The sequence below is a fragment of the Phallusia mammillata genome, chromosome 1 (assembly GCF_965637545.1).
Source record: "Phallusia mammillata chromosome 1, kaPhaMamm4.hap1.1, whole genome shotgun sequence".
Lineage (NCBI taxonomy): Eukaryota > Metazoa > Chordata > Ascidiacea > Phlebobranchia > Ascidiidae > Phallusia > Phallusia mammillata.
Genome location: NC_137252.1, coordinates 29093160 through 29105844, shown reverse-complemented (window position 1 = coordinate 29105844; position 12685 = coordinate 29093160). Strand labels below are relative to the sequence as shown.

Here is a 12685-nt window from a genome sequence, read left to right as displayed (position 1 = left end):
GGTATTGTGACAAACAAAGTTTTTCAGTTGAGATATTTATATAGAGTGGTTTATTACGCATATAAAGTGACAAGAATGTGGCAAAATTCACATGTGGTAGTTTCAAATTAGAGAAAATGAAGTTACCTTGCAATGCAATTTGTACATTTTTTAACATCCTTTGGGGTGGCTTGTTTCACACGATATTTAACAGAAAGATGGATTTACCACATGTTCAGTACGGACAAAGTAAACAACAAACAAACACTTGCTGAATTTGGTCATCTTTTAAGTGCAAAATAACTTTTAACTACTATTATACTCCTTAAAGGCTGCTAAAGAGCCTGAACGTTTTTCAAATGCAAGTTTGAATCACTTTCTTTTGTGCTGGTTGTTGCCTAAAACATTGTTTGCTGTTAACGGGTTTCCATTCTTTGGGTTTTGTTGCTGTCTTCCAAGAAATAAAGCAAAAAACATAAACAATTAAATGGTTAAAAAAACAAATACAAACTTCAGTGTCTGACAGCTGTGAGATTCACGAATCCACTCTTTTTTGAGCAGCTTTAAATCTGTTGGTCCAACCTATATGTATGTACAAGATTTTTTTGTTTAAAAACTGAGATATTTTTTTATCTTTTGCAAGTAACATTAAATAGGCCTATATCACATAATGTGGCATACAACAGAGTTTAGACACGTTTAATGAAAAAATAAAGTAATTGAACTTTTTCGCCCTGTTAGAGCTCATCAGACTGCCTGGCAGGCAATGAAAGTTCAAGAATAGTAAAAAAACACTTACCTTTGCGGGTTGCAGAATTGCAGAAAGATTATGAAAATTATTTATGAAAGTCATATATTTTTCCACGAAATTTTGCTTTTTTTTCGTAAAAACCTTAAGCATGTAAACACAAAACTTAAGCAAAGACCTAATTCGCTTTATGTTCACAAAGCATTTTTTTCATAGTTTCGCAATATGGATTGAGTCTTTTTGCTTCTTTGTATGCAAGCGTGTATGCACTGAAATCAGCAGTGGCTGACTAAGTGAAATCAAGGTTTTTAGCCACCTCGTCCGTAAAAGAGTGCGAATAAACAAAGCTAAACTACATTTAGTACTACCATACTGCCATGGGCAATTTTTTTCTGCCTCTCGCACTAAGTTCGAAACATGCGATGATAATTACAAACACATATGGCTTGTTTTGTGCACTTAACTACAGCAAACTACAAACAAAATGTTGAACAAACTTCTATGCACTGAACCGTGACGCAGGACGAAGGAAAACCCAAAAAAGTCCATTGTTATGTTAGAGGTTCCACTCATGTTTTCTTTACTCTTTGTAATAATCAAGGGCGGCTTATATTTAAATTTTATACCTCAATTATTTCTACACTTTTAAATTATTTGGGGTTCAAAACATGTATGCGTGTACAGATTGTCCATAAATCGAGGGCGGCTTACATTATTTTTTAAAACCACGAGGGCGGCTTTTAACAATCGAGTAAATACGGTAGCGATTGTTTGAATGTCTGCAATAAAATGTGTTTACCACACAAAAGATTTGGCTGTAACAAAGAACACTAACAATGTAAAATTTTCTAGTCAACATTAACTCGATCACAAACCGAGGAAAAAAAAACTAACCAAATATTTGAAGTTTCTGTCATGTATGTTTCCTTTCAACAATTTATTTATTTATTTGATGATCTGGGTTCTATTATTCAGAAATCTTTCAAAAATAAACTCAACTTAAAAGGTTGGTTACAAAAGTCACTTAAACCAGTGCTGTTTTCAAGCTAAATGTTTGTTCACATTTCACAGTACACCAGATGGTAACAAATAGGCTAAATTGAGGTTCTAGTGTTGTCATCTGGCGCGCCTAACCCACATACAGATATAAAAAAAAACTTGATCGGGATTCGGCCCCGGGAGTGTACTGGGTTCGAACCCCGTGAAAAAAAATGTACATGTACATTTGTCACAAAATTTTTAAACCTGCAAAGTTAGTTTTATTTTGAATAAAAAATATTTTGCGGCACCCCACCTGCTTATCAATCTCTTTTACTGTGTTTATTGAGATATGGTAGCACAAAAGTTTGTTTTCAATCACTATCATAAACCTGCTGCTGCTTAGATATGAACTATTATTCTAGAAAGAACCCAATGTTTCTAAAAGAAATTGCTTTCACTTATTTTTGCACACAACCTTTGTCATCATTTATTGCACGATCTGATCAGCAAGTGACGATAACACAAAAGGGAAAAGGAAGTACATCAAGCAAAATACAGACAAATTCTGATTAAATATTTTTTTTATGTTTTTTTCTCATATTTTTTTCCTCTTAGGGTTTTTGTTTGTACAGACTAAAGCCAATCAAAGCCAATGATAGACCTGCAACCAAATAAAGCAGGACTGATTGTGAGAAAAATTTGTTTCCTTCTCCATAGTCTGTAAAAAACAAAATATTGTCAAAACAATTTTTTGACAGAATATATAGTATTTGTTGTTTCAATTTCAATAGTTTTTTAGCATTAAAATGTCACTGGAAAAAACACACACTATCAATTACAAATTGGGTAATTGGAATTTATAATGTCAAAAATTAGTATTTTTAAGAAAGCTTTAGGTAACTAAATTATATTTTTTGTACAATTTGACATTTTGCTGTACAATTTTTGTAATCGGAGGTTTACATACCGTTTATCGAGCAGGTCTTTTCATCATCATTCAGCTTTCTTCCTACCTTACACATACATTTCACAGATTGACTCTCCATATAACACAGGTCCTCACATCCTCCATTTGCCTGCAAAGTCAAGATAAGGATATTGGGTAATTTATAAAAGGGCCAGAGTGAAAAGACATTTTTTAATTTTTTTTTACCTCAGCACAAAGGTCGGTCCCTTTGTTACTTAACATGATTGGTCCATAGGTAACCATTTGACTGCTATCAGAATTATGCAGATTTCGGCGCTTACGTCCTGTGTTGCAATTCTGGTAAACAACATTAACAAGAGAGCAATCAAAGACAGATTCATATTGTTTTAGCATTTGCATTGGAAATTTTGCTAGCAAGTGTTTGCATTGTATTCCTTTATTAGAATGTAATTTAATTTACATGTAATTTATGCCTCAGACAAAAAAATGAACTTGGTGACATGGTGAACCAAGTACTAGAAAAACCTAAAATTGAACTTTATTTTAATGTTAAGATGTATACCTTCATCTCATGTAAAGTTACTGCAGACTTTGCATATTCAATGAAATAAATCCACCATTTCAGCAGCATGCAGAGGCAAAGCATAATAATGACGATGTGAATTATGAAATAAGTTTACATTTTACTAGGTTTCTAACGCCATGCTTCACTAAACTAAGGTATTTTTAAAAAGAGTCTGAGGAGGATGGTATTACGCAGTGGTGGAATTCAGGCCGTTCGCACCGGTTCTTTAGAACCGTCCTACGAAATTTTATGAGATCAGCGAACAAGTTAGCATTACTAGTTACTGTCAACGGATTTTTGTAACAGAGCTGGCTGAAAAGTAATATTATCTTTGTGATAAACCCGACTGACAAAAAAATTAAATCCCACCACTGGTATTAAGTATGCAATGTTTCAACATATGTGGACCATACACTAAGGCCCACAGTAGAAAAAATACCAAATCAGTGCAGTTATCTCCACTTCTTGAGTCACACATCATTGTGTTGCAATGAACAAACATCGTCTGAAGGCTGTCAGGTACACCTGCCCACACAAACGCTTTGAACTGGAACTGAGCTACATTTGGTTGGTAGTTTCTGGTAACTAGTATTGTACCACTTGCATCATATTCATTGTCTGCTGGGCACCTTACAAGGAAATAAAATAAAATTTATAAAATAACAACCTAATATTTGTTCACATAGAAATGGATAGTTTAATGGTAAATAACCAAAAAATTAAAGTAAAGATTTCACTTCAATCAATCCCAGGCGCTAACTCTACATTTATAAATTTTGTACACTCTGCGAAAAACAAAGTTCTTCTTCATTTTTTATGTATTACGAATATTCATCATTGTTTATGTATTGTTTAATTATAGCAGTACCTCTTCTACATTTAATCAACAAAAGTATATCATTTAATTACACTTACCCATCCACAATGATTGGATATGACAGTGGATGGTTTGATGAGTTACTTGGAGTTGCCCAGCAGTTTTGAACCTTTGTTTCAAAAAGAATCATTAATATTAAAATGCTTGGTTTGTTCTCCCAAACTCTTGAAGTTTGGTTTGATGTAAAATGGTTGGTTGAGAGTTTAAAACAGGGATGTGGAGTCAGCTAAAAATTTTTAGAGTAAACTGACTCTTACTCCAACTCAAATCAAAGTCTTTATGTTGCCCTTGCCCAGTTTATTGCAACTTTTATAAAATTGACTTCAAGGTCAGGGTCACCAAAAATATTACAACCCAGAGTCCATAGTATTCAAAACTAAAATAATTTCTCACTTGTATTTATACACCATTTGCCCAACCTCCTTTAAATTGAGGAATTATCTTATGTACCTGAAGGATCACATTGTTTGTTTCCACACCATAGCTGAGCTGAGCATATACAAATGTAAACACCTCAACGGTTGGGGGAGACCCAGTCAAACTAGTGTTGTAGTATATGGATGTGAAAAGGTCGAATGCAAGATCGAACTGACCCTTTTCGGGGTCCATTGCAACGAAGTCCTTACTGCAAAGTGATCAGATATGGGGAGTATATATAAAGTTATTACAATTTAATACAATTAAAGTATTAATTAAGTAACCTATGCAAAGTTTTGCAATTAGATGCCAATGAACTTAATATTTTAGAATGCAACCAAATTATAAAACTGCCAGGGTTTTCCCTGAAATTCAGCTAATGTTCCTATAGTCACTATTTTCATTCATTAGTTTTTACAATTTCATTCATTCACCACACTTATGATAAACAGAACATCTGGAATAAAAAACAATAACTTACTAAATCAAAGAATGCACATTTTCTGATGTAACGAAGGCTGAACGGTTGAAAATGCAATGGAACTTAAAAAAGGCAGTGGGATTAAACCGCTGCACTGGATAATTGAGGACAGAAAACCTTGCTAGTTGAACCGTGTAGGTGTAACCAAGGGTTTTATTGTCCACCTAAAGTAGCAAAAAAAAAAAACATAAAACAACAGCCAGTACAGGTTGTAATTGCTAAAAAGGTCTGTGTTTTTCAGCAATATTTTACTTTGGCCTACTAAGGTGTAAAGTACAATTACTGTTTAAAGGACAATTAGGATATTGTTGAATAAGAAGTGTGAGAGGTACCTCAGTATTTTTTAAACCTGGGTTGTCATATTATTGTCAAGCCTTTCCGTTGTTTAGTTACAGTTTTTTGTTGCATTTAAACTCAATCTATAAAAATGACAAACATTGGCTTCATAGTATACACAGTCAAACATTCGCTCCCGAAAAAATAACTTATGTAAAATTTATATGCTCTACAACAGTGGTTGTCAACCTTTGATGGACAGTGCCCCTTAAAAAGTACATATTTGGGCGTCTCCCTTTAAATAACAATGTAAGCTCTGTGGACCCTTGCAAACAAATGTGAATAGCAAACTCAGTTTGAAATTTATTAATTTTCGCTTCAAACTAGTCGAATAGAGTAAACAACAAACAGTAATCGTGACAAACCTTAATGTGGATAAAGAGTGTGAGGGAATAAAGAGATTTGTAGCACACACTCAATTCTGCGCATTATAAAAGAAAATGTCACACTGATTTTAGTGGTTGTTCTGGTTAGGCTACACTCATGCCCCCCTGAAGACGACTGTTCTACAAACTTGACATAACAATATAAAAGTAGGGTTAGTGGTTACCCCATCAAATTTGTCTTCAGCAAATGCCACAAGTGGTTCACAATCGCTGAGGTTAAAGTGAAATTCCGCTCCATTACCAGAAACATGAGGAATTCTACATCGAGGCATTAGTTTGTTTGCAGCAGGCTGGTGCTTAATCTCTCTCGACGACACAACAATCTGGTCATTAACTACTCCATCCATTTTAGCAACATCCTCCACAGTTAACCTAAACAAAATTGCTCACATCCAAGTAGTGCAAAATAGTCTAACAGCTAGACACTTTTTGAAACTTTGAGTATTATTCATCAGGAAGAAAGTTTTAGGGCCTTTTTCATAAATTGTTTTGTTTTAACGTTTGCTTCCCTGAAAGTGGTTTGTTGATGTGTAGCCATGTCACAACAAGTCAAGTTTGTACTTTTACAATCATCAAACCTAGAGTTATGGCGAACTGAGTTAAACATAACAGCTTTTTGTGTTTGCTTAAACAGAATGACAAACCGGAATAAAAAAATGTTTCAAAGTATGTAGAAGATAAAAACTTCCAAAAAAAAAAAAACCAAAAAACCTTTAACTTAAAGGAAGTTTAACTTAAAACCAGGAAGTTTAGCACAATTCTGAGAGTTTGAAGTTATACATACCCTATTACAAGTCTGTGCAACTAAATTATTGAATCAGTTATACAAAGTTTCAACTACTTAGTATTAAAGGCAGGGTTGCCATCGACAAGGACCCCAAAATAAGGACAATCAAAATTTCATATGTAGTGAAACAAACGTTTTAAAAACAAATTTTGGCATTTATACAAGCCATGACATGTCATATTTTTGGCCAAAAACAATCTGTTCCAGCAACTTCTTGTTCATAGAAAATAATTTGTGCATCTCATGGCAGCTCAGGCCTAGGTTTTTTTTTACTTGTAGCAGGGATTTGACTTGTAAATGGACTCAAGTCAAAAACAAGGACACGTCTTATAAATAAGGACAATAATTTTTTCCAAGACATTGCCCTTCAAAATAAGTACAGATCTTAGAAATAAGGATAGTATGGCAACCCTGATTATAGGCATTTACTTAATAAATAAATAAAAAGTTTAATGCTTGAACTAAACCCACTTGATAGTTGGCTTCTCTGTACAGATGATTCCTGAACCAGTGGTAACAAATCCTGTTGATGAAGCAGAGCTAATACCATGACCATTAATTGCCTGTACTGTTACTTGGTAGTTGGTTATTGGCAGCAAACCAGTTATGGTGGCAGTGTGGTTGGAATCAGTCACCATAACTATTTTGTGTCCGCTGTCAACAGCAGAGCTCCAGGCAATCTTGTACATTGAAATGTTCGCTCCTCCACCCACTATTGGTGGGTCCCATTCTACTATGATAGCTTGCTGATGATGGTGAAATCGAACTGATGGTGGGTCTGGTACAGCTGGGTCTAAATGTGCAAGTTTGGTCATTAACTTTGTGCATTATATAAACGTTTTTGATCAAACACAAAAATGTGCATCCCCTGTTGGACCAGCTAAGATCAAAGTCTATGATTATAGCATTTGCACCCTTCACGAAACCCAGTATGTCACCCTTTCTGCTAAAAATTTAGTTAAACTCTAATTTACCATATTTTGTTTAACCGGAAGCAACTTTGCATCTTACTTGTGCAAATTTCAACTGGGTCTGACGGTGGTCCAAAGACATGTGCATTTCCCGCTGCAACTGTGATATTATACACTGCATTGATGTGGAGACCAGTAATGCTGTATCTAAATTCGCATGCATCAGGATCGGTGCTAATTACTCGAGTTCCAGAATCGCTTTGATTTCCACTTGATTGGACCCAAGAAATTTCATATTGAATTATTTCCAAGCAACCCCTAAACTCTCCACATGACCATTCAATTGTAATTTCTGAAGTGGTCGGTGGAAAGCTGATTGAGGAAACAGGGGTTGGAGGCTTGCTAGGAGCTGGAACAAGGTTTAGTAAAGGTAAACATAAAAATGCCACCTAAAATATAAGATACAATATAAATTTGAAAAACAAGTAAGGTTAAACAAAACATATTGGCACAGCCTTTATATGACTTTCCAACATAGATTATGATATGTACATGTTGACCATATAGAAACTATTGCTTTGCAATAAACACTACCAGTGTATGCATTAAGAAACACAAAACAATACAGGTACCAACTTTACATGTAAACAATTGTACATTATTTGGATTGATTTTAAGACACCCAATAATTTAAATTACTGGTAAAAAATCAACCACAAAACAACAACCAGAAAAATGCCATGCGATTTTATGATGACTTTTACCTGTGTGCATCATTCCAGTTCGGGCTGGGTCTATTTCACCCAAACCACCCATTCCTACTGCTTGGACAGCAATTGTGTAACGTCTGTTAGCTTCCAGCATTGTAAAAGATGCATTGGTACTTCCTTCTACAGACAGAGTCCCATCACCACTAGAATATGGAGATATAGAAACTAGATATTCTGTGATTTCAAAATCACCGGTATCAAAAGGACTCCATTGGAAAAAAAGAGTACTATCACTTGCCAAAATCAAGCTAGGTGGTCCCATGGAATGGGGTTCTGCACAAATACAAAATATATATCAGGAGATTTTGTTAAATCATAAAAAGTTTGGAAATGGGTTTGGTACAAAGTCATAGGACTAAAAACAATCTCCAAATTTGTTTGGTTAAAAATCTGATCTGTTAAACTTTTAGTTTTTGCACATAGTTCGCAAAACATGTGACAATACACTCACTACCTTCAAATATATAATATTTAGAAAGTACTGTTCTACCATTGAGACACAAAGTTTAAACATCCAACAGACATGCAAAAAATACATCTTCTCTAGATACCCTAAAAATGTGTTCAATGCTTTAACATTACTTACTAGTGATGACTTCCAGTGGTGGTGAATATGTTCCTGGGCCCGCTTCGTTTATTGCTCTTACATAGAGCAAGCACCTACTGTTGGGTGGTGCACCCCAAGAAAATTTTGCTGGCGGTGCAGCAATTCTACCAGTGTAATTAGTATCTTGTTGTACCAAATACTCATAATATGTGGTTTCACAACAAGGATAACCACCGGGAACGGCAGTATAACTAACATTAAATTGAGTGTCTAATAAAGAATCCAAAATCATTTGAGCTGGCTGATCTGGTGCTGTAAAAAGCAACAAAGAAGAATAATTGCTTAGCTGAAGAGGGTTCGAAACCATACAGCTGTTTATGGTATCAAATCTTTTATCTTTTTTGTTTAAAACTTTGTACTGTAGGTTAAAAAACTAAAAACATGTTTGCCAAAGGGCCAGCATATACTTTTACAAAGATGATTTATCTAACTTTTAACATGGTCTTCATTTACTACAACAGTTTTTCCTAATGGTGATTTGGAAATTAAACACCCACCTGTGGCCAAATCAGAGTCAAGGAAGGATCAGGCATAGAGCCTCACACAAGAAATATATTGCATTAACTATACACAAACCTGTTATCACCTACTAAAAACAGGCAGAAGCGGGTTATGATAAAAAAAACTTCATGTTTTCTACTGATTCATTTTTTTTAACTTTTAGTGTGTTTGACAGATATCCTTGCCAAAAGATGTTTTGAGTAAAGTGCGGTTTGAAATAGAGTTGTTTTTTTTTTGAAAAATGCAGCTCTCTGTCGATTTACATAGAGACAAAACAGCCTATGTGACAAATGTATGATTGGCATGTGTCTGCAGCACCACTTAGTGAACATTAACTTTAAGAAATTGAAACAAAGCCACTTGCTCTAGCCACAAGGTTTGAGGTAGTTATAATGCAAGAGTCCTTCTTGTAGTAAACAGGAGAGAAACATGACTAGAAAATAAATGACAGCAAGCACTATTTTACAGCATACATGTTTGAAAACAATTAACAAAAGCCCGCACTGAGCACTTGTCGGTGTAATCACAGGATGCACTGAAAGTGTTAAGGGTGGTCCCTAAACAGTGCCTGGGTTAAACTATTCCCAAACTTACCTGTTAAGTGTCTAGTTGTAAGAGAGTTACGTACAATGCCATCTGGAAATGTTGATATTACATACATATGGTAGACAGTGGAGGGTTGCAATGAAGAAACTTCAGCTGGCTTTGACACAGGATCCAGTCTTTCTATTTCAAAGCCAAAGGCATCAAGAACAACAAGACTGAATGAAGCATTCCTCGCATAATTAGGTGGATGAGCCCAATCAATTTGTAAAGTGTTGGCAGTTACAGCAACTGTTTCAGGGGCACCACTGGGAAGAGGCACTAAATTATACAAAAATGTAGTTGCGGTTGTTACTTTTAGAACTGCGAAGAATACAATAAGATACATGTGCAACAAATGCTACTATTAGGGATGGACAATTAGAAATAGCAAATCAGGGAAAAGTGAAACCCTAAACTTACCAAATTAAAATTTTTAGTTTAACTGGACTGATTTCGCAACTTTAAAGGCATATCCCATTTTTTACTTGTTATATTCTCTTTGTTTTAATAGTTGGAGTTTTTTAAACATTTTACTTTGTTGCTTAAAAAAAATATCAGAATGAACATTTCTGTCAAAAAAGAAATAAAAAAATATTGACGTACGTGTTGTTGCCGAAACCATGAGTGAGTCACCTTCACCAGCTGGGTTAATGGCTTGGACATAAACATTAAACTGAGTGTTGCTAGCAACCTCAATTGCAACAGCCATTGTGTCATTTGTTTCAATGTATTGGTAATCAAACCCAACAACAACAGGAGTTTCTGCAACAATTTCAACAATATATCCAGTAATAGCTGTGCCACCAGTTGGTGGATCCCATGAAATTGACACAAACTCTTCAGACTCTTCATCAACTTGTAAGTTTTGTGGTACATCTGGCACTGAAAAAAAAAAAACATTAAAAAATGCTCATTTTCTGTCATTTTGTAGAAAAAGTCCTCAAAATTGAGTTGTGCATGCTAATACAAAAATGTACGATAACAGTATGAGTATACAAAACTGTAAGATAACTGTACAAGTGCAAAAAACTGCGTTATAAAATTGTAAGTACACTTTGCAAGTGACAAATCGTAAAGGTATTAAAGTCAGATAATTAAATTGAAATCCAAGTGTGTTGGTTGGTTATGTTGGCATAAGTTAAACTCATGTATGATTTATTTTAAATTATACCAGTTACAGCTATTCTGGGAACAAACTATTAGGACAATTTTGAACACAAAAAACTCAAAAGTTTACTATGAATGATTTTAGGTGCTAAAATAAAAATTCAGCACAATCCAGTTTTAACAAAGGAACTGATTTCTAAGCTAAACCTCGATCTGTAGTTTGTAATTCTTTCGAACCTAAACCTGATGCAGATTAAACAAAGTAAACCTTAACTGGGAAACACAATACATACAAACAATCACATTAACAATCAGATTAACTCCCTGAGTTACACTTACTGCAATGCAAGATCTCACACAAAATAGGCAAATCATTTAAACATGTTTAATAAAAATTGTTGGAACATTACCTCATCCAACCTACCTGTAAATGCAGTCACCACATTACTCACTACAGTTGTCCTCATTCCATTACTGTTTTCCAAGGTTAAGTGTTGTTGTATAACATAGCGGGTGTTGGTATTTAACCCCACTAGAGTTATACGGTCAGAGGATGGATTAAAAACAGTGGTTGGTAAAGTGTTACCCTCTTCATCAGTACGGATGATTCTATGCTCTACTGCAGAATAGCCTTCATTTCCATCATTGTCATCCCATGTGTAGACGATAATAATTGTATCAGTGGTACTACTGTCCCATGTTATTACAGGGTCATATGGATCTGCAACACATTTAATTACAAAAATAAAATGTACAAGCCAAAAAATAAAAATAAAACATTTTTTTGCAACAGTCTTAACTCACAAAGGTTACTTTTTACACTTCTCTATTCAAAGTGTACTTACAAAATTATTTTTACTCAACTCAAATTAACTTTAACTCCATTCACTCAATTTCAAAATACTTTAAACATTATTATCACACCAAAATGTGATCAAACTTAAAACAGTATAGCTGCTAAAAAAAACATACATTGACATACCAGTAAACTACCATATATGGCAGCAGAGTAGCAAGATCAATTACAAACAAAACTAAAAAAGTGGCTCTGCTATATATTACCCTTTTACATATTCTACATCCCCATTAATGATATACATTTACTACACACCATTTGACCTGATAACCTGATTGTTTTGCAAGAACAACAGTAATGGTTTTAATTTGATGTAAAATATAATCAAGTTTTTGGATTCAAAAGTATAAACTAGCAGAAGGTATTAATTAAAACTTGTCCATATCCTTTTTACAACTCAATAATTTACAAACGTCATAAAAAAATGGGAAAAAGTACTCCCGATTCATAAGAACTTCATCTCTAGCTTTAATTTAATGTTGTTTTCCAAGGCCGGTTGAAAACAGTTAAAATGTCTCCTAAAGATAGTATTACATGTCAAGATGGCATTACAGACACTGCCAAATTGAGAATTTTTACAATTTGTTAAAACATATTTGTTTACCTACAGTAGCCTCTTGCTTCATAGTAGTAGGCAAGGTTTTTGGCTGCACATGGTTAATCATTTGTGTTCCACTACAACATTTTGCCTAAACTTTACAAAACCTATTTTTGTTTCACAAGTTTTGTTTTGTTCAGAAGTCAGTGTGCACACAAGATTAAGTTTAGAAAAAAGTTTAAAGGCATGTTGTGGTAAAGAGGCAACTAATCGTTCTTAACTGTGTTCCTGGAATCTAATGAAGTGTCAGTGAATAGGGTTGGAA

General features: G+C 34.4%; 1 protein-coding gene across 2 annotated transcripts in view; it reads right to left on the bottom strand.

The window, feature by feature from the left end:
• Positions 1–2166: 2166 nt before the first annotated feature.
• The window catches only part of LOC145216134 (titin-like), a 52654-nt gene continuing 42135 nt past the window's right edge, over positions 2167–12685 (bottom strand). The window contains exons 5-19 of one of the 2 annotated variants that reach the window (XM_080084481.1): positions 11391–11687; positions 10463–10741; positions 9869–10138; positions 8753–9025; positions 8161–8439; positions 7497–7805; positions 6957–7278; positions 5863–6070; positions 4977–5140; positions 4529–4703; positions 4117–4187; positions 3641–3830; positions 2862–2972; positions 2676–2784; positions 2167–2426 (exon numbers count right to left, since the gene is read on the bottom strand). In XM_080084481.1, the coding sequence (XP_079940607.1) occupies positions 2320–2426; positions 2676–2784; positions 2862–2972; positions 3641–3830; positions 4117–4187; positions 4529–4703; positions 4977–5140; positions 5863–6070; positions 6957–7278; positions 7497–7805; positions 8161–8439; positions 8753–9025; positions 9869–10138; positions 10463–10741; positions 11391–11687 (3164 nt within the window). In that variant the 3' untranslated portion in view covers positions 2167–2319. The remainder of the gene's footprint in view (positions 2427–2675; positions 2785–2861; positions 2973–3640; positions 3831–4116; positions 4188–4528; positions 4704–4976; positions 5141–5862; positions 6071–6956; positions 7279–7496; positions 7806–8160; positions 8440–8752; positions 9026–9868; positions 10139–10462; positions 10742–11390; positions 11688–12685) is intronic. The other variant, XM_080084482.1, reaches the window with a different exon arrangement.